General features: G+C 54.8%; 4 protein-coding genes across 4 annotated transcripts in view; 2 read left to right on the top strand and 2 right to left on the bottom strand.

The window, feature by feature from the left end:
• Positions 1–400: 400 nt before the first annotated feature.
• On the bottom strand, positions 401–4,465 carry PTSG_00350 (Glrp1 protein). Its single transcript, XM_004998844.1, has 12 exons — positions 4,285–4,465; positions 4,011–4,059; positions 3,837–3,877; positions 3,405–3,524; positions 3,133–3,179; positions 2,933–2,956; positions 2,754–2,802; positions 2,292–2,519; positions 2,057–2,111; positions 1,766–1,863; positions 1,519–1,598; positions 401–1,387 (listed from the first exon to the last, which is right to left on the bottom strand). The coding sequence occupies exons 1-12, from the start codon at positions 4,412–4,414 to the stop codon at positions 908–910; spliced, it is 1,401 nt and encodes a 466-aa protein (XP_004998901.1). The 5' UTR covers positions 4,415–4,465; the 3' UTR covers positions 401–907.
• PTSG_00349 (uncharacterized protein) lies at positions 4,466–11,842 on the bottom strand. Its single transcript, XM_004998843.1, has 22 exons — positions 11,671–11,842; positions 11,401–11,466; positions 11,179–11,244; positions 10,954–11,001; positions 10,685–10,763; positions 10,361–10,510; positions 9,911–9,978; positions 9,451–9,588; positions 9,043–9,124; positions 8,823–8,875; positions 8,463–8,657; positions 8,163–8,225; positions 7,808–7,885; positions 7,607–7,645; positions 7,304–7,399; positions 6,852–7,143; positions 6,466–6,601; positions 6,087–6,218; positions 5,824–5,878; positions 5,622–5,678; positions 5,280–5,360; positions 4,466–4,973 (listed from the first exon to the last, which is right to left on the bottom strand). Exons 1-22 carry the CDS (start codon positions 11,710–11,712, stop codon positions 4,803–4,805), a joined length of 2,187 nt encoding a protein of 728 aa, XP_004998900.1. The 5' UTR covers positions 11,713–11,842; the 3' UTR covers positions 4,466–4,802.
• On the top strand, positions 11,839–18,122 carry PTSG_00348 (uncharacterized protein). Its single transcript, XM_004998842.1, has 12 exons — positions 11,839–11,875; positions 12,031–12,098; positions 12,323–12,376; positions 12,529–12,623; positions 12,824–12,922; positions 13,127–13,303; positions 13,598–13,717; positions 14,194–15,371; positions 15,710–15,785; positions 15,972–16,085; positions 16,374–16,418; positions 16,599–18,122. The coding sequence occupies exons 1-12, from the start codon at positions 11,844–11,846 to the stop codon at positions 18,057–18,059; spliced, it is 3,519 nt and encodes a 1,172-aa protein (XP_004998899.1). The 5' UTR covers positions 11,839–11,843; the 3' UTR covers positions 18,060–18,122.
• Positions 18,123–18,182: 60 nt separating this feature from the next.
• The window catches only part of PTSG_00347 (uncharacterized protein), a 1,999-nt gene continuing 899 nt past the window's right edge, over positions 18,183–19,282 (top strand). The window contains exons 1-2 of the mRNA XM_004998841.1: positions 18,183–18,595; positions 19,015–19,282. The exon at positions 19,015–19,282 is cut by the window's right edge and continues 899 nt beyond it. Coding sequence (XP_004998898.1) covers positions 18,477–18,595; positions 19,015–19,282 — 387 coding nt within the window. The 5' untranslated portion in view covers positions 18,183–18,476. The remainder of the gene's footprint in view (positions 18,596–19,014) is intronic.

Raw genomic sequence — 19,282 nt, 5'->3', positions numbered from 1 at the left:
CGCCATCTTTCATTCGCGATTGAGGAAAGCATCCTAAGCGTGGACTCCGGGCTTCCGGTGTGTACCGCGTTGATTTAGTAGGTCCTCTGCGGAGCTGTGTGTTAGAATAACAATTCAACTATACTGATAGTGCGTGTTGTTCATGTTCTCGGAGATCGTCAAGGGATTTATAGATCTGGAATGAACATCGTCCCGGAGAGGGAACAGGCGGATATAACATACGGATGCACCCATGACTACGTACCTACTTTATTAGGTACGAACCAACCTACGTGTGTGTGTGTGTGTGTGTGTGTGTGTGTGTGTGTGTGTGTGTGTGTGTGTGTGTTGTTGTTGTTGTTGTTTCACATCTCACGTCAAAGCCTCACACTTCACAGAACACCATGTCATGCCACTCTTCGCGTGTGTGTGGTTGGCACCTTTTGTGTTTACTTCTTGTGTTTGTGTGGATTGAAAGGAAAAGAACAGGCACATCGACAGACGGCAGTTGGTGTTTGTTTGTGTGTAACAGAACAGAACATTGCGCTTAGCATCACAGTCACAGGATGCACGCAAATAGACGCGCGCACTCTCAGTTCCACAGTCTCCCAAGTGCCCTTGCTGGTGCCAAAGCAAAGACACACGCACACAAATTCACGTACATTCATACACTCCCGCACTCACGCGAAACAAGAACCACGTTCATTCATACAAATACACGCACATTCACATTCACACACGCACATTCACATTCACAATGCACACATTCACATTCACACACAATACACGCATTCACATTCACACATAAACACACACACACACGCACGCACACTGTCTCCCCGCCTCCCGCAAAGGGTCACAGAGGCATGCGCATGTGAGAGCAGCCACAGCCCCTGCTGCTGTTGCCAGGGGAAGCAAGCCTGCCATGCTACTGTCCGTGCATGTGCATGCGCTGCTGTTGTTGTTGCTGCTGCTGCTGCTGCTGTTGTTGTTGTTGCGCGTGCGGATGCAGCATGGGATGCTGCCCACGCATGTAGAAGTGTGGAGGGGCACCCATCATATGGGGAGGAACACCGCCACCGTGCATGCGCGACTGGTGTTGCTGCTGCTGCTGCTGCTGTTGTTGTTGTTGATGTTGATGATGTTGATGATGTTGTTGTTGATGGTGGTAATGCTGCTGTTGTTGGTGCTGCTGCAGTGTGTGCTGGTTGCGGTTGTGGTTGTGGTTCGCGCCCTGTTGCGGGTGCTGGTGAGGTGCAGACACATGACCCATCATCGGCTTGTGCTGCTGCTGCTGGTGGTGTTGTTGTTGCTGATGCTGTTGTTGCTGTTGCTGCTGGTGGGCTGGGTCGAGGCTTGGCGGGCCCTGCGGCATGGGCTGGCCCCGCTGTGCCCTCAACAGCGCCTCCTGTCATGCACACGCACCGGTGGGAGGTGAACGTGTGCGGCATCCAGTCCCAAGCAACCCCAGCCACCAAACAACACAGGTATTCAGCATCACACACACACACACACCTACACACACCTACACATTCCTACCTCCTGCAAGTCCCGGAGGAATTTGGCGTCAAAGAATTCCCCGGGCGCCGTTGCATCGTCGCGCGTCAGACCAACGAACCCTGACGGGTGGGTGATGATGAGTTGTGGTGAGGAGTTGTGGTGGTCATGGGGGAGCAGGTGCACAGCCAATCAGGAATGTGATTGCACCGCACACATGGCTCGCAGAAACGTCGCCCAACGTGAGAAGAACCAAGCAACAGCCACAAACAGCTGCAGGTTGGCGTACGGTTGTCTGTGGATGAAGCGAAGAAGCGATCAACAGAGTCGTGTGCCGGGAACGCGTGCGAGGCGAGGACTTGCTCGTGCGCGCTAGGCGACATGGCGCTTTGTGTTTTGTGTTTTGTGTTTTGTGTTGGCGTTGCGGAACAAAAATGAAGGTGAAGGTGAGATCAAGCAAGACACCATTAAAGCAAGATATCCGCGGCCACACCACACCACACAAACGGACAAACAGACAAACAGGTACACAGACAGACGCACATTCACACATGCAGACACGTTGGCATGTGATACGCACAGAAGAGCCGATGTGGGAACAAAGGGAAGGGTGCACCTGACGTTGGGAATGCGCTCTGCCACCAGCAAGGGAGAAATGAGGCGCACGCAAAACAGCTCAAGTGTTGTGCACACACACACACACACACACACACACACACACACACACACACACACACACACACACACACACGCACACACACACGCACACACACGCACGCACACACACGGAGCATAGACAACACCTGCCAGCTCACCCGGTTCTGGGGCAATGGCGTTATCCAGGGCTGGAACGGGCGGGTGCAGGGCTGGTGGTGGCGGCAGCTGCTGTTGCTGCTGTTGTGCTGCTGCCTGTGGTGCTTGCGGTGCTGTGGTGGCCTGTTGCTTGAGCATGGAGAGGAGGGCATTGCCTGTGGGCGGCTGCTGCACGGGTGGCTGCGGCGGCGTTTGTTGCGCCATCATGATAGCAGGGTCGTCCTCCAGGCCTGGCAGCAATAGCGCGAGGAGAGGCGTGGGAGAGGACACAGCATGAGCAGGGTGCTCCATCAAGAGAAGGAACTGCATGACAGCCATGGACGTGCAACAACCAAACCGCGCATGTACACAGACTGACAGACGCTCTCTCTCAGACACACACAAACAAAACAACCACACACACAGACACATGCATACACACACATACATACACACACACATCTAAGGGAACAGGCTGCGTATACCTGGCGGTGCGCCAATGACAGCAGCGTCGTCCAGCGGCTCGGGCGATTCCTGCACACACAAACACACATGCACACAGCAGGAAATGAGCAGCTGAAGACATCGCAGGCACAGCAAACACATCATCACGCACACAGGCGCACACACGCATGCGTGCTGAGTACAAAGGCAGGCAACATACCAGGCCAGGAGGTGGTGGCGGCGGCTGTAAAGGGAATGTGAAAGAAGCAGTGCACAGCACACAGTGATGGTGACATTGTCGAAGACAGGTGCCAACAGTCAGTTCAGCAACGCGGCTGGAAGACACAGCCACAAATACAGCCACACAGGCACATCCACAACTACCTTCACAGGTACAGGTACAGGCACGTATGCACGCACCTTGGCTTTTGCATGGAGAACATCGCCGGTAGCAATGACAAACGGCTCTATACCCACAAACAAAATAAATAGAGGCAAGGCATGAGCGAGATCGTGTGGTGACACTGCACGTCTCACCCGCAGCGCTCGCAGTGATTGGACCACTGCAATCTCCACCTAGCACTACACACACACACACACACACACACACACACACACATACACACGCGCGCGTGCAGACGAGCAGATACAGACGCACATACACACACACACAGACGAGCACACAGTCGTACCGTCATCTGCATCCCAGTCCAGGGCGTCATCGTCATTGTCCCACTCAATATCCTCCTCTTCCTCGAGCTCGGGGAAGGTATCGCGAAAGCGAGAGTACGATGAAGGGGCGTGGCGGGACGCTGTTCACAACCGGAGCCAACGCACACATGATGAGGAGCAGCCGCCGAGGACCGACTCGCAAATCCGCAAACCAGTCTTCATGTGCAGACACACAACCAGACAGACACAGGCAGGCAGGCAGACAGACAGACAGACAGACAGACAGACAGACAGACAGACAGACAGGAAGACGCACAGGCGCAGACACAGATACAGACACACACACACGCACAAATATAGATACAGACACACATAAGCACGAGCACAGATGCAGACACACACACACACAGGCATGGGCAGGCGGCAGGACTCCTCCCCGCTGCTTTGCTTACATGGGGCGGGAAAACCAGAGTGCTTGGACTTCCAAGAGTCACTGTATGACAACGAGTGTAAAGAGGCAAGCCCAAACCAAATGTGAGCTGGTAGCCCTCAGCAAAGCACACAAAACCACACACAATATCTGCAACAGACAGCCACTGTGTTCCCCACAGCATGAGGAACCGTACGGTGCGGGGCGGAAATGGCTGGCTGACGAAGGTGTTGGCCTCGACGCGGCTGCAAGCAGTGAAGGGCACGAGACAGCAGTGTCAACGATCCAATTCAAGTTCACATCACGCAGCCCACACACCCACACACACACACTCGAAATACAAACAATCCGTTCAGGCACACGCCCGAACAGAAAGGCTCGACAAACGGGCCTCATGCATGTCCATCACAAATCCCGCTCCATCGCTCGCTTGCGCTGTGTTGCAGACACGACACAGCGCTGAGCTTTACATTTGAAGATGCGTTGCAGGGAGGCGATGTTCTCTGGCGCGACTTTGCACTGCGGCTTGTCCTTCAGGGACAGCATGAACCCGAGCGTGTATGCGCCAGGATAAGGCACACAGATCGCCTCGTCACCCATGACGCCCCGGCTGGTTGTTTGTGCTTGTGTGCGGTTGACCGCGGTTGTGGACTGGAATTGGGAAATTTATTGTAACATACCAACCAATAATCGACACATCGGTCGCTCTTGCTCTTTGCAGCTGCAACAAGGCAGAGGAGGTTGAGGGCGGGGTGGTGTCGTCATGTCCTTGTCATGTCATGTAACAAACAGCCAATGAAGAACACGGCAATCAGCATTGAAGCGAGAGATGGTCAAAGCGCCATTGTTTTGATTAGGAATAGAGGGTGTCAGACGGTACCTGAAGACACACACACACACATGATGACAGGCCACATTCATGCACATCCACGACACACACATACTTGCGCAGCTTGTTGTAGTGTGTGGTCTGAGTTTCGCGTTCACATCAATCAACACCGCCACCGCCAGAATCGTGGAGCTGCTCGCTGTCAAAGTGGATGCCGTGGGCATGGTCAACAGCCGTCTCCTGGCTCAAGTGGTGCGCGGCAAAGAACTGGTGGCATGTCTCGGCAAGGTTTTGTCGCGTGACGCCCGCGTGCGAGTACTTGTACAGCACCTGAACGCACGCCAAAACGGACCATCGCATACGTTCGTGATTGTGTGTGTGTGTGTGCGTGCGCGTGCGTGCGCGTGCGTGTGTGTGTGTGTACGTGCGTACGTGTGTGCGTGTGTGTGCGTGCGTGCGCGTGTGCGTGCGTACGTGCGTGTGCGTGTGCGTGTGTGTGCGTGCGTGCGCGTGTGCGTGCGTACGTGCGTGTGCGCGTGAGTATGTGTATGTGTAGTGCTGGTCGCAAACACAAGCAGGCAGCACATGGTGATGAAGCGAGGAACGACAAGCCTGCTTGACCAGAGAGACACGAACCACAAAGATGAGGAGATGCACAATGATGGCGTAGCCGAGGAATATGAGGCGGGCGTTTTTACTCCCCATCACAGCCTTGCCCTGCACACATCAAAGCAATCAGACGCAGCAAGGAACAAGGGAGTGTGTCAGCCAGTGTTCGTCAGTGCGGATTGCTGTCTAACAACATGGTGCTGAAATGAGCAAAAGTGTGGGCTTACCTGACACGCACACACGCACACGCACACGCACACGCACGCACACACGCACACGCACACGCACACGCACATGCATATATGCGCGCATGTGCACATCCACATAAACAGCACACACACACAACTGTGCACGAATGTACCACCGCACCAGTGTCAAAGTCAAGCGATCGCCGGCGTTGAGATTCATAATCCTTCGCTGCCGCTCCTGCAATGTGTGCGGTTTGCATGGACATGTGTATGTGTGTATGTGTGAGTGAGGAGGAAGGAGAAGAGAAGAGAAACACTTTCTCAAGACCAACAACAACACCACACGCACACGCGCGCACTGGCACACGCGCGCACTGGCACACCTTTGATGAAAACTCATGGAAAGGACTGATTTTGTCTTCGTACTCTGACGCATATCTGGGGAGTGGAGTGGGAAAATCAAAACCGCCATGTCCATGAAAATGTCGAACAGCAGATGGACAAGCCCATAAGCGCGCAGACACACACGCGCGCGCATCAACATGAGCGCACGCATCTATTACCCAACACACACAAACACAGACACAAATCCATACGGAAGCAGCAGGCAAGGGCACAAGTGGGCAGGGGTGGGTGTTGGACGCACTTGTTGAGGAGAGGGTCATTGCCGCGGGTAGTCGAGGTGTGGCGGGAGGATGACGATGACGAGCCAGTCCCGGTGTTGTTGTTGTACGACTGCAGATATCGAATCTTCTCATACAGCTTTATGTTGTCCGCCCTGCGCAGGCGTAACAGCAGCACGGAACCGTGAGTGGGTATGTGTTTGGGTGGAAGCGTACGAGTGGGTGGGTGTGTTGTCCTGACGCATGGTAGCGTCGAAGCTGTTCCAGACCACACCAGAACACAGCGGTGCGAACAACTGGGTGGGGGCGGGAAGCAAGACCACAAAGGTCGAACGCACGCACACATTCACACACATACACACACACACACACACATGCACACACATGCACACACACACACACCTGATTTGGTCGACTTGGTTCTGCATGCTCTGGCGCTGTTGCCGCTCCCGCCCCACCTCGCTCTCAAGCTCCACAATCCGCTGCCGGAAACGGTCGCGCTGGCTCGTCACAATGCCGAGCAGCACCCCAGAGTTGCCTGGCGGGACATGTAAGGGGGTGTTGTGCATATGCGCGTATGTGGTGTGTGATATTAGCAGATAGACAGACAGACAGACAGACAGACAGACAGACAGACAGAGCGAGTGGCAGATACATACGCACACACGTATACACACCACACCACACCACACCACACCACACCACACCACACCACACCACACCACACCACACTTACACACACACACATATATACAATGAGCTGTTTCTGGTGCCTCCTCCCCCCCCACCTGCGTTTGCGTTGTTGACGTCTGTCGGTGTGACGAGTGCCGCTGGCGTGCGAACAGGACGAAGCGACGACGACGACGCAGATGATGGTGATGACAGCTCAATTTCGCTCATCCCATCTCCGCCATCACCGACATGACGGCTGGCGAGGGATGGGGTGTGCTGCTGGCTTGTGCGGTTGCTGTGGCTGTTGGTGGCGCTGGTGTTTGGATCAACGGTTGCAAGGTGGTCCTCCAGCCGTGAAATCAGCTCGCCTTGCTCCTTAATTGTCGCAGACACCTCAACGTGCTCCTCCTAAACGCATGTACAGCCGCAGAGCAGACCCACAGTGAGCCATCGAGCCGCGCGTGCGTGTGTGCATATACGTGTGCATGTGCATGTGCATGTGCATGTGCATGTGTGTGTGTGTGTGCACATCCCCTGTTCGCAACACACGAGACGAAGCATGACCCACCTTGAAGGCGTCGAATGCCGTCTTGAGCGAGTCGTACTCATTGCGAAGACGTGTGTTCTCCGACTCAAGCTGCGCGTTCTTCCGCTTCAGCAGAACCTGCAGCAAAATACGCGTGCATGTGTGTGCAGTGAAGGAACGCAGGCGCACCATGACGAGTGAGGATGGTGACGGAAACAAGGAGCGACGCAAAGCAGGCTGCACAGCCACCAGCGTTAGACAACACATAGATGTATACGCGCGCACACACACACACACGCACGAACACAGACGCACGAACACAGACGCACGAGCGAGAGCACCAACCTCGAGCGGCTGTGAGGTCGCGTCTGACGTTTCCCCAAACTGTGGTCACGCGCAACATGGAACAAGACGCAATGAGAGCAAATGTAAGGACACGTGAACGTCATTGAACGTCCTGCAGCGAGACACAAGCAGACAATGCACGCAAGCTTCAGCTACATCACAACCTCTTGCACACACAGATGCACACACACACATATCAACCTCTATTCTTCGGAGGATGGCAAGTTCATTCTTGATGTCATCATAATCTTTCGCACCATCAAGTGCACTCCGCAGCCGCTGTCGTCACACACACACATGCATATGCATGCGTAAAATGCACGTTGATATCAAAATAGCAAGACAGGACACAAAAGCAGAAGTGCGCCGGTGAGCTGAATTTCTTGCACCGTCAATATGTGCAACAGTTGGAGTGAAACGACACACACACACACACACGCACACACACACACACACACACACACACACACACACACACACACACACACACACACACACACACACACACAAAACACACGAGCACACGAGCACACACAATCTGGACAACACATCCTACCGCTGCTTCTTGTCGTGCGGATGTGAGTTCCGAGTCTGCATTGGACAGGCGTGCCTCGTAGTCCTGGAATGGAACAAACATGCGTTGGAAAACATGGCGTGAAGTCAATGTCACATCAACCAGTAATATGTGCACGAAGCCATGAGCACACGATAGCAGATGTGTGCGTGCACAACCACGAAAAGAACACCCCAGTATATCCATGACGCAAACACGGCACGCTCATATGCATACACTACACACACACACTACACACACACACACGCACACGCACACGCATGCACACACAAGCCCACGCACGGCAGTGAGAGAGGTGATTTGTGTCTGGAGGGAGTGGTGGTTTGAAAGAAGCCGTGCAATCTCGCGGTCCTTGAGCTGCAACTCGCTTTCCAAATCGGCATTGATTGCGTCATGCATGGATGTGTTTGCGGCCGTTGCCGCCGCATCCCTCTCCGCCGTCAGCGCATCTTGCAGCTGCTCGCGGCAGTGCGCAAGCTGACAATGACAATGACGAAGGGCGTGGCGGTGGTGGTAACAGCAGAGATGAGCTCACGCAATCCATCATGTCATTGCAGCATTGCCATCTGCACACACGCACAGACACAGGCACACAGGCATACAGGCACACAGGCACACACACACACACACACAAACAAACACCTCTGATTCGAGCTCCTCTACGCGCGCGTTTGCCGCTTCCAGCTGATTGTGCGCTGGTGGCATGCACACATGCACATCGGTAGCAGTGAGGACATTGCCTGACGTACACATACGCACACGCACACACATGTACTTACATACATCCAACAGCCGTGACAACCCAGCCATACAGAAGTACACACGCAAAACACGCAAGCACGCAAGCAACGCTGGAACTCACCCATGTCTGCAGCTCGGTTCAGGGCATCAATTTCGTCCTCATATTGATTGCGCGCATCCAGCGCCTGCGTCACGCTCTCTTTCTACACACGCACACATTCACATGCACACATGCACGCATGCAAGGGTGAGGGCTGGGCTTACGCAAACGAACAACACTATCCAACCGTGGACGGATTGAAACGCACACATGCATGTACGTGCAAACACGCTGTGACGTACACACGGCAAACTCCATCATCATCATCATCATCATCATCATCATCATCATCATCATCATCATCATCATCATCATCATCATCATCATCATCATCATCATCATCATCATCATCATCATCATCATCATCATCATCATCATCGTCATCATCATCATCATCATCATCATCATTGTCATCGTCATCAAACCAACCGCGTTCGAGGCTGAGGTCTGTGCGGTCGCTTCAGCCTCGAGAACACGCTGCAACAGTGTTGCGCGCTCGGCCTCGTAGTGCTGCTGCTTGGCCGCGTTGTCCTGCTCCATGCGCCGCACATGCTCCTTCAACTTCACCTGTGCACACACACGCAAAATAAAAAAAAAACACACACATACACACACACACACGTACACGCAAACACACACACACACAAGCAAAGGTACACACACACATACACGCAAGCACACGCGTACACATGTTCGCAGTTGTTTACATTTGGTCAATCATACGTGTGGGATGAGAAGCAAGTACATTTAACAACAGTTTTGTGCACGTGTGTACATTATTGTGTTGGCCCTGCTGTGCATGCTGGATGTTTTCATGCGAAATTGCGTTGTGATCGAGCCTGCAGCCATTGAAGTGCTTTGTCATCATCATCAACAATGGTTCACTGACCTCCACACGCGCGTCCACATCGCGTTCCAGTTCGGCCAGTTCTTCCTGCAGCCGCTGGATGGTCGTATCTGTCGGTGGTGGTGGTGGTGGTGGTGGTGGTGGTACGTGGCGTGTAGTGTGGTGTTATGAGGTGTGTTGGTGTGTGTCGCGGTCGTGTGGTGGTATGAGGTGCATGCACGGATGGGTGGCAAAAGACACAGCATGGGTATGCAGCGAGACGGTGGTGCTGCTAGAAGCTGTGGAGCAGCAACGAGCAGGCCAGTGCTTCCGCACGCAAAGGCAGTCTATCCCACAATTACACACGCACAAGTCCACACGCCCACGCTGCACATACGCAACCATACACAGTTCATATCTCCATATACAAGCATGTCAACACACATCGACAACCACCAGTAGACAGATATGCGCACATGCACGCACAAAACACATTCACCCCCCTGCATGTACCCTGGTCCTTTGATCCGGAGAGGCGAGACCGGTAGTCCTGCAAGGTCTTGTCCTTGTTCTCAACCTGCAATTCAAGGTCTGTGTTCTTCATCTTGAGCTGCTTCACTTCGTCGCTGAGTGCCTTGACGCGCGTCAGGAACGGCGTTGGATCTGGCCATTGGAATCCCATGTGGTGCGATGTAAGCGTTCCACATACAACCGCCCCTTGCATAGCACGCATCGAAGATACAGAGAGAGAGAGACAGAGAGGAACGGAAAGAACTCCAAGCACTCGCACGCACACGACAGCAACAGCAGAAACAGCGGTCGCAGCAATGGTCGCACCAGGCACCGCGACGAGACGTTCGTATATGGACAGGAAGGATTTCTCCGACTGCTTGCACATCTTGACCAGCCCTTGCACCTACGCAGCCAGCACCAAGAACAATCAGCCACCCGTGAGCTTATGACAACAAGAGTCGCGGAAGAGAGCCACACAAGCGCACAAGACAGAAAAGGAACAGCCACCAGAACCACATCCCCGCCAGACACATTCACACACATGCGTGCATGGCACAAGTCGCAAGTGGCATTCATCGTGTTCGCGCGAGCACCTCTGTTTGGTAAAGACTCAGGAGTGGTTTGAACGCAGTCCGCATTTCCTGGTTAAACAAACAGACAGCACCGGATCATGAAGCGCATGCGTGAATAACACGGGACAGTGTCGTGCGAGGAGGCGTTTCTCATTGCTACATATGGCATGACGAGAAGCAGAGGCAGCAGCAACAAAGATGCGATGGAACAGAGGACACCAGTCAGCCACCGAGCAAGCTTCGCACCTCGTTCAGCGTCTTGCGGAACGCCTGTGTTTGGCTCTTCAGCCTACTTCGGCACTCGTCTCGCTCCTGCGTGACCAGCACAATGCACACATTGTCAGCTCTTGCTTCGGGGAGGCAATGGGCAAGCTTGGCTTGCAAGATCGCTTTTCCTTGGGCAACGATGAAAAACAGTGGCCCTCAACCACAAGCACACGCACAAACATGAGCGCGTGCACAAGAGACCTTGCGTCGCTGCTCCATGGCTAGGGCGTCATCGTCGAGGTCTTTCTTGAGGTTCTCCAGCTCCACCTATCAACAGCCAAGCAACCACACAATCGCCATGGGTCCCTCACCAAAGCAGGGCAAGCAAGCAAGCAGGGCAAGCAAGCAGGGCAAGCAGGAAAACGAACACGCCAACACAAACACACACAGACACAGACACAGACATACACACACTCACTCACACTCACACACAGACACAGAGCACAACCCCCTCCCCTCCCTCACGCGCACCTTGCTCCATTGTTGGAGCGCGTCTTCAATTGTCGTCGCCATCAATCACAACAACAGCAACAACAACAACGGCACAGACACAACAACAGCGGTTGTGTCAAGCGAGCGAGCAGTTTGTTGGGGATGGAAGTTGGGAAGATTTGCTTTGTTTTCCATTAACAATCGGCACCGCCATGGCGTTTGTGGCGCAGCCAGGACACGAACGGTGCGAGAGCAAGCGGCGTGGGTCGTGGTGGTGGTGGTGGTGGTGGTGGTCTGGTCGTGTGTGTGTGTGTGTGTGTGCATGTGTGTGTGCACAGTGAATTTCATGTTCTCACTTGCAGTTGCATTCATGTCATGGGCCCTGTTCATCTCATCCAGGACTCTGAACAGCTTCGGGGTCCGGGGATACAGCACTATCAACCCAGATGACTTCCGCCATGCCCCAAGTGAGTGCACATGGCACTCATGAACATACACACACATGCATATGAGCGCGTACACGTAACCTTGCCACAGGAAAGTCTATCCATTTGGTTACATGAGCATGTTCACACACACACTTTCTCTCTCTCATGCACACTCACGCCCACACACACACACACACTCTCTCTCTCTCTCTCATACACCCCACTCTCACATGTGTTGTGTACAATTTGCGTATGACCTGAAGTATACGAGTCCATACACGGCTACCGGCCAGCATTCTCGTCCCGCACCACTGATGGTAGGGTGTTTAAGCTGTGTCGTCACATGTCGAGTCATTTGCGCTGCCGGTTGGTCTGTACACATCAGGCAAAGTTTGTGTGTATCTGTTGCTCGTGGCCTCACCCACCCTCCTCTACCGACATGCACGTTGCGATGCAACCTTTGGGCCAGAGCACACGAAAGCCTTTGTTGCCTGTGAGATGGACAAAGAGGAGAAAGATGCACAGGCCCTCTACTGGCGTGGTCGGGCAGACGATGATGCACGGGTACGTACCCAACCTCATGTGCGAACGGACGGAGTAGCACATGGTGATGTGCTCATCGTATCGACTATGCTGCCTGTGCTCGTCACGACACATTGCCATCCTCACGCATGCGGTTCTCTGTGTCACTCTCTGTCTCTGTGTGTTTCTGTGTCTCTCTGTGTCTCTCTGTGTCTCTGCGTGTGTCGGCTGGCATGTTGCAGTGGTATTGGCGAGAGCACAAGATCGACAAGCTCGGACGCGAGGATACGCTGCCCTACATCAGGGAGAGCCTCGAGTACAAAGACCCGCACTGCCCGCCGGTAGGTGTATGCGATGAATGGCGCTTTCACTCAAGCGTGATGCTGCTGGTTTGTGTTGCATCCGCCCGTCAATGGCAAGCGAGTGCGGTTATGTTCGTTGTTGTTGGCGCCAAGGCCACGCATTCGCAGCCACTTGTGTGAACGTTGCGTTTGTTGTTGTGTGTTGCTGACTGAGCCCTGTTGGTGCGTGTGTCCGATGACCAGCGCAATGCGTTGGCACACATGCCGCACCCGTCCAAGCACGGCGTAGCGGCAGTGTTCTGCACAAACGGCATCTGTGAAAACAAGGTGTGCGTCCGCTGCGTCGCCAGCTGCCCACTCGGCTTTGCTGTGAGACCCGATCGGATGGTCAAGTTTGACGCGGGCAGGCGTGTTCAAGAGGTGCGTGGCATTGTCTGGCACTGCAGTGGTATTATGTAACACAACACGCGTCTGCAGGAAGTTGCGTGCACTATCTCATCCCTCACCCCTACCTTGCCACTGGCTCGTGTCATTGCTTCCCTGCTGGTATTGCGTGTTATCCCGTTCTTTCTCTTTAACCACATTTGTCTCCACGTTGCTCGTGCGTTTGGACCAACGACTCACTGACGTTGCACGCGACCTTTATGTGCTCTCAACTCACTTGTTCTTGCACCTGTGTGCGTGCGTATGTTCTGCGACGCTGTCTTGCTGCAGATCACCATCAAACAGTACACACCTGAGCAGGCACTCACGCTTGTGCGCCGCCCAGTATCCTACGAGTTGTATCGTTTCGACCCAACTTTCACCGACTGGCAACTGTGGTACCAATACGACGTAAGTGCTCGACCAATAGTCGCCTCTGTTGTGTGTTTTGCGCGGTGCTGGGCTTGTGTCTTGGATCGTATCTTCAATCATGTGTGTGTTGGGGGGGGGGGCAACACGAGTGCTCCCTTTTGCATCTTCACCATCACCGCCGCTGCTGGCAATGCGCACCAACTCGCTCAGACCACAGCGCACAGTTTTGCTCCTTCACGATCCTTCATCTACATCACTACACGCACACGAACATCAACGCCCGCCCACATATGCACACTCACACACACGCACGCACGTACTCTCACACACACACGCACACACATACTCTCACACACACACACACACACACATTCTCTCTCTCTCTCATACACACATTCTTTCACTCACACGCACTCACACGCACACACACATATGCACACACACACTCTCTCACACGCACACACATATGTACGCACACACACACATACACACACATACACACACACGCACGACAGTACCGGTTCAACTCGAAGATGACTGAGCCGCTAATTCGGCTGACAACACCTGCACGGCTGCACGCTGCTGCCATGAGCGACTGTGGGGCGGGCCAGGTTGTGATTGCCACCAACAAGCGCGTCTCGCTCATTGACGTGTCTGCTGGCAGTGCGCGCACGCGCGGGAGCGTCCGCGTTCCAGACACGGTGGACATGTGGTCCTTTGCAGACCTGCTACCCTCACAGCAGCCGCACGTGCAGCTGCTCTGGTCGCCGGGTGGCGTGCACGCGTGCGACTTTCGCATGCGGGAGATGACGCAGATCACGTCGTACGACGCGTGGCACCACACCGTGGCCGAGATTCGCCGCAACAACTACCAGCCCGTCTCCGGGTTCACGTGTGCCGCGTCGCTTGAGAGCACAGGCATGGATCATCTGACCGTGGGCGTGACGCAATCGCACATGCACGCCATCGACATTCGCAACGGGGCGGCGCCTGCCCTGACCATTGCGCACGACTGCGCGTCCCGCATCACCATGATGCAAGTCGTGCCAGGCGCACGGGGCCGCGAGAGCGCCGGATTTGATGTCCTGTTCATGGAGCCCGAGACACGTCGCATCCTGACACAGCGGTTTGAGACGGGCGCCGTGCCCGCGGAAACGGTGCACAGGAACACGCTCACGCGCCTGGTGGACCCGTGGGGCATGCGGGCCGTTGGCCAGCCATGCCCGCTCGTGCACGCGGTGTTCCCACACATCAACTCGATGACCTGGCAGGCGAAATTGGAGGCGGAGGCGCCGCTTCTCGGGTTTACGGGCTGGCGACTCGAGGACGCCACGCTCGCCGTGCTCGTGCAGACTGGCAGCGGCAGCATGTTCACGGACCGCTTTAGGGACGCGCGGCCGGGCGTGGAGCACAGGCGCATCGCGTATCTTGATGGCGAGGGCGTCTTTGGGCCGGGGCTCAAGCCGCGTGAGCTGTGGGAGGAAAGCGTCAAGCTGCTCTCCCACAGGCTTAACGTCGTGGGCCGCTTTCTCGCGTGCAAGACAGTCAAGTCCCATTCTGGAGCGTGGATGGTGTGGGCGTGGCAGTGGGCGTTGCACATTGGCGTGATTGAGCGCATGCACACTTGTCTTGGCTGGAAGCCCGCATACCGGACTGGCATCAAGGGCCACACCTGCCTCGCCTGGCTTGCACAGTATGTATGTGTGTATGTATGTATGTGTGTATGTATTGTGTGTGTGTATGTATGTATGTATGTATGTATGTATGTATGTATGTATGTATGTATGTATGTATGTATGTATGTATGTATGTATGTATGTACGTATGTGTGTGTATGTGTGTGTGTACAAGTCTGTCAGGCTGTGTGTATGTGTGCATGTGTGTGTGTACAAGTCTGTCAGGCTGTGTGTATGTGTGCGCACGTGTTGTAGTGATGAGCAATCACTGGCAATCATTGGCCCTTTGACCTTCTTTTGTTGGTCTCGTTGCCTGCTTTGCTCACTTTGCTCGCCATGGTTGTGCGCCTTCCAGAGTATGCAAGTATTGGATTCGCGGCCAGCGTCGCCATGTTGAGAAGCACCTTCTCAAGTGTATAAGCGAGGAACAGGTGCATGTGTATTCAATGTTGTGAGTGTGTTCTTGCGTGTTGTGAGTGTGTTCTTGCGTGTTTAGAGGTGTGTGTGTGTGTGTGTGTGTGATGAGCGAAGCGCCATCTGCTTCAGGCGTATCCCCACTCACACCACTGTGCCCCTGCATGATAACACACACACACATACGTACGTGCGTGTGCCAGAAACGTCTCGGATCCAACCGCTTTCCTATGCCGGAAGAGGTGGCTCGGCACATTTATCTGCCGAAGAAGCGCGTCGTCTACACGCTTGAAGAGGCCACAGCAAACTTCGACCAAGTACTGTGTGTGTGTGTGTGCGTATGTATGCGTGTGTGTGTGTGTGTGTGTGTGTGTGTGTGTGTGTGTGTGTGTGTGTGTGTGTGTGTGTGTGCGTGTCTGTGTGTGTGCGGGGCGTATATTTGTGCGGGGTGTAACTGTCCTCCTTCCAACCAACCCCCCCCCACCTCCCCCTGCTTCGTCTTCTTCTTCTTCTTCCTCTTTGCGGTTGATGTACGTTTTTGTGGAGAAGTGATGTTGTTCATGTACACACTGCTGACTCGCACTGCTCATACTCTTCGTTCACAGGAGCGTCTCAACAGCGTGGGCGAAGACCTCGAGATTACCATCTTCGTAAGACAGACACGCTTTCACCTGCACTCGCATACACATGCACACAGACACGCTTTCACCTGCACTCGCATACACACACACACTATCACATTTCGTTTGTCCTTCACCCGCTTACAACACCTTCCGGCCCCCCCCCTCTCTCTCTCTGTTGTTCCTTTACTTTGCGCACGTGCACAACAGGACCATTCTGCGGGCATTGCGCTGCCCACAGTGCTTGTGTACCACCGGCACAGCCCGTCGTGCATTGTCAAGTTTGAGCCCTCGCTCGACTACTCTGTGTACCGCCGGAAGGAGAAGGCCCTGCGGAACATGCGGGAGTGGTATCGCCGAAAACTTGAGAAGCGCCGAGCGCAGGGCAAGGCTGTTGGCAGTGAGAAGAAGGGCGATGTTGGTGGTGGCGATGAGAATGATGGTGGGGGTGGTGAGGGTGAAGGTGACAGCACCGAAGGGGACGGGAGCGGTGCGGTTTCGGTGACAGCAGACATGGCAGAGCAGCCAGCGTCAGGCGCACACGGTGCTGACGTGGACGCAGAGGACGACGATGAGGACGGGATGGCCGGGCTCGCCGCTGACAGCGAAGAGGACGACGACGAAGAGAAAGAAGAAGAGGAGGAGGAAGAAGAGGAGGAGGAAGAAGAGGAAGAAGAGGAAGAGGGCAGGATGCAGGATCCACTGAGCCAGGCGTTATCACAGTCGTTTAGTGGCGACTTTGGCGGGGGCGACTTGCTGTCACAGACACTGTCTCAGTTTACGCAACCATCGGCATCACAGATGAACAGCAGCTTGTATGCCATGGACACCAGTTTACGTTATGATGGCGAAGACGTGGTTGTGCACACGCAGGAGGCATCGCAGTTCCAACGCGACCCCGGCTTGCTTCTTGATGCCCCTTTGAGCGTGCAAGGGCTGGACTACCTGTGGATGCTGGATACAGACGCCATCACGACGGGGGCGTCCATTGCCGACCTTGTGCCTCCTGCACGCCTCAATGCACCCGTGGAGCCGTGGGAGCCCGATGACGACGACGACGACGACGACGGTGGCGACGACGCTACCGACAGCCATCGCCGGAAAGGTGGCAAGGGCGGCAAAGGGAGCACGGATGAGAAGACAGAGGGCGGTAATGGCGGCGCGGAAGCCGCCTCCACTTCTGCTGCAGGCCGTGATGATGATGACGATGATGATGATGATGATGATGGGGGAGGTGGTGTTGGTGGCTTGCTGATGCGTGATGCTGCGGTCGCTCGATCCGTGTCGTTTGTGCCTGACAATGATGGCGACGACGACGACGATGATGAAGCTGATGATGATGATGAAGGTGATGGCGATGGCAATGCTGACATCGGCACGGGTGCTGCGCGTGGAGATGCGATGATGGAGGCCATCGTGCAGCGTCGGGAGCAGCTGTCTGCGTCTCAGGGCCCATCCGCGCTGGCGCGCAGCATCCTGCACAAGCAGCACCGGCGAGGCCGCGGGACACGCTCTACTCGGCGCGGCAGCGGCGGCAGGGGCAGCGGTGCACGCGGTGGATTGCGGGGGGCACCACCACGCATCGCTTCTGCAGCATCATCCTCATCCTCGTCCTCGTCCTCGTTCTTGGTGCAGCAGCATCCGCTGCGCAGAAGCACCAGCAAGCGATAGCATGTAGTGTATGTTGTGTGTGTATGTTGTGTGTGTGTGTGTTGTGTGTGTGTGTGTTGTGTGTGTGTGTTGTGTGTGGATGCAACTTCCATGCGCTCCTCAGCATAAATTAAACGACTTCACAAAAAATTGTCCTGTCGTTGCCAGCAGTTGCGTGCAGGCAACGGTGCAGCGAATGAATACCAAGCGTGACGAACGTGCCCGACAACCGTTGACTTGGCTCGCCAACGGCTATGCACTCACTCGATATCTGATTGTCCTCCCACCACCACCAACAACCTCTCGCTTGCTGCAGCTGCGCCAGTGCATTCTTCCGATCTCCACCCATTACAGCCAACCAGCTACAAGGCTTTTTGTTGTTGCTTGTTGTCGTTGCGGGGGTCAGCCACAGTAAGCAACAAAGCAAGGAGAAAAACAATGAGCTTCGCTGTTCCTCATCGCAAGAAGCCGGCACCAGCCGCCGGCAGGACAGAGTCGTCCAGCAAGATTGTCTACGCGGAACACATGCTCCAAGCGCTGGTTCGACAACACGCACCGTGAGTCCAAAGCCATTCCCGAGTGGATGTAGGCACGTTCGTCTGCTTCCGTGCGTCTGTAAATGTGTGTGTGTGTGTGTGGGTGTGTGTGTGGGTGTGTGGGTGTGTGGTGATAGTTGTTTTGAGCGGTCTATCGTGCTCACGAGCATGTACACACACACTCTCGTACTCACACTCTCACACTCTCACACTCTCACACTCTCACACTCTCACACACGCATTTGCGCATACCCACACCCACCCACACACACACACACACCCACCCACACACACACACACACACACACACACACACACACACACACACACACACACACACACACACACACACACACACACACCCACCACACACACACACACAAAACACGCGCCCACACTTACGCATGCACACTTACACAACCACGCGTACACATGCTCAGGTGGTATTCGGAGAAGGAGGTCAAGGCCATCTTCTATCGCAACTTGGCCAAGGACCGGCTGAACCAACCCAGGCTGGTTGACCGCCTTCAAGACACAGCAGGGAGCCAGCATCACGCAAGCGCCATCGACACCATGCTCGGACTCAACGATCAGCTCCCAGATGTCACCTACAACACCATGCATGCAGCACCCAGCGCACTGCCACATCATGCCAAAGACTTGTCGCGCAGCAACTCGCGCTCCGAACACCGGCCACGCTCAGCAAAC

Source organism: Salpingoeca rosetta (genome assembly GCF_000188695.1).
Source record: "Salpingoeca rosetta unplaced genomic scaffold supercont1.1, whole genome shotgun sequence".
NCBI classification, from domain to species: domain Eukaryota; class Choanoflagellata; order Craspedida; family Salpingoecidae; genus Salpingoeca; species Salpingoeca rosetta.
The sequence above is the reverse complement of the archived record's forward strand: the minus strand, read 5'-3'. Positions and strand labels throughout refer to the sequence as shown.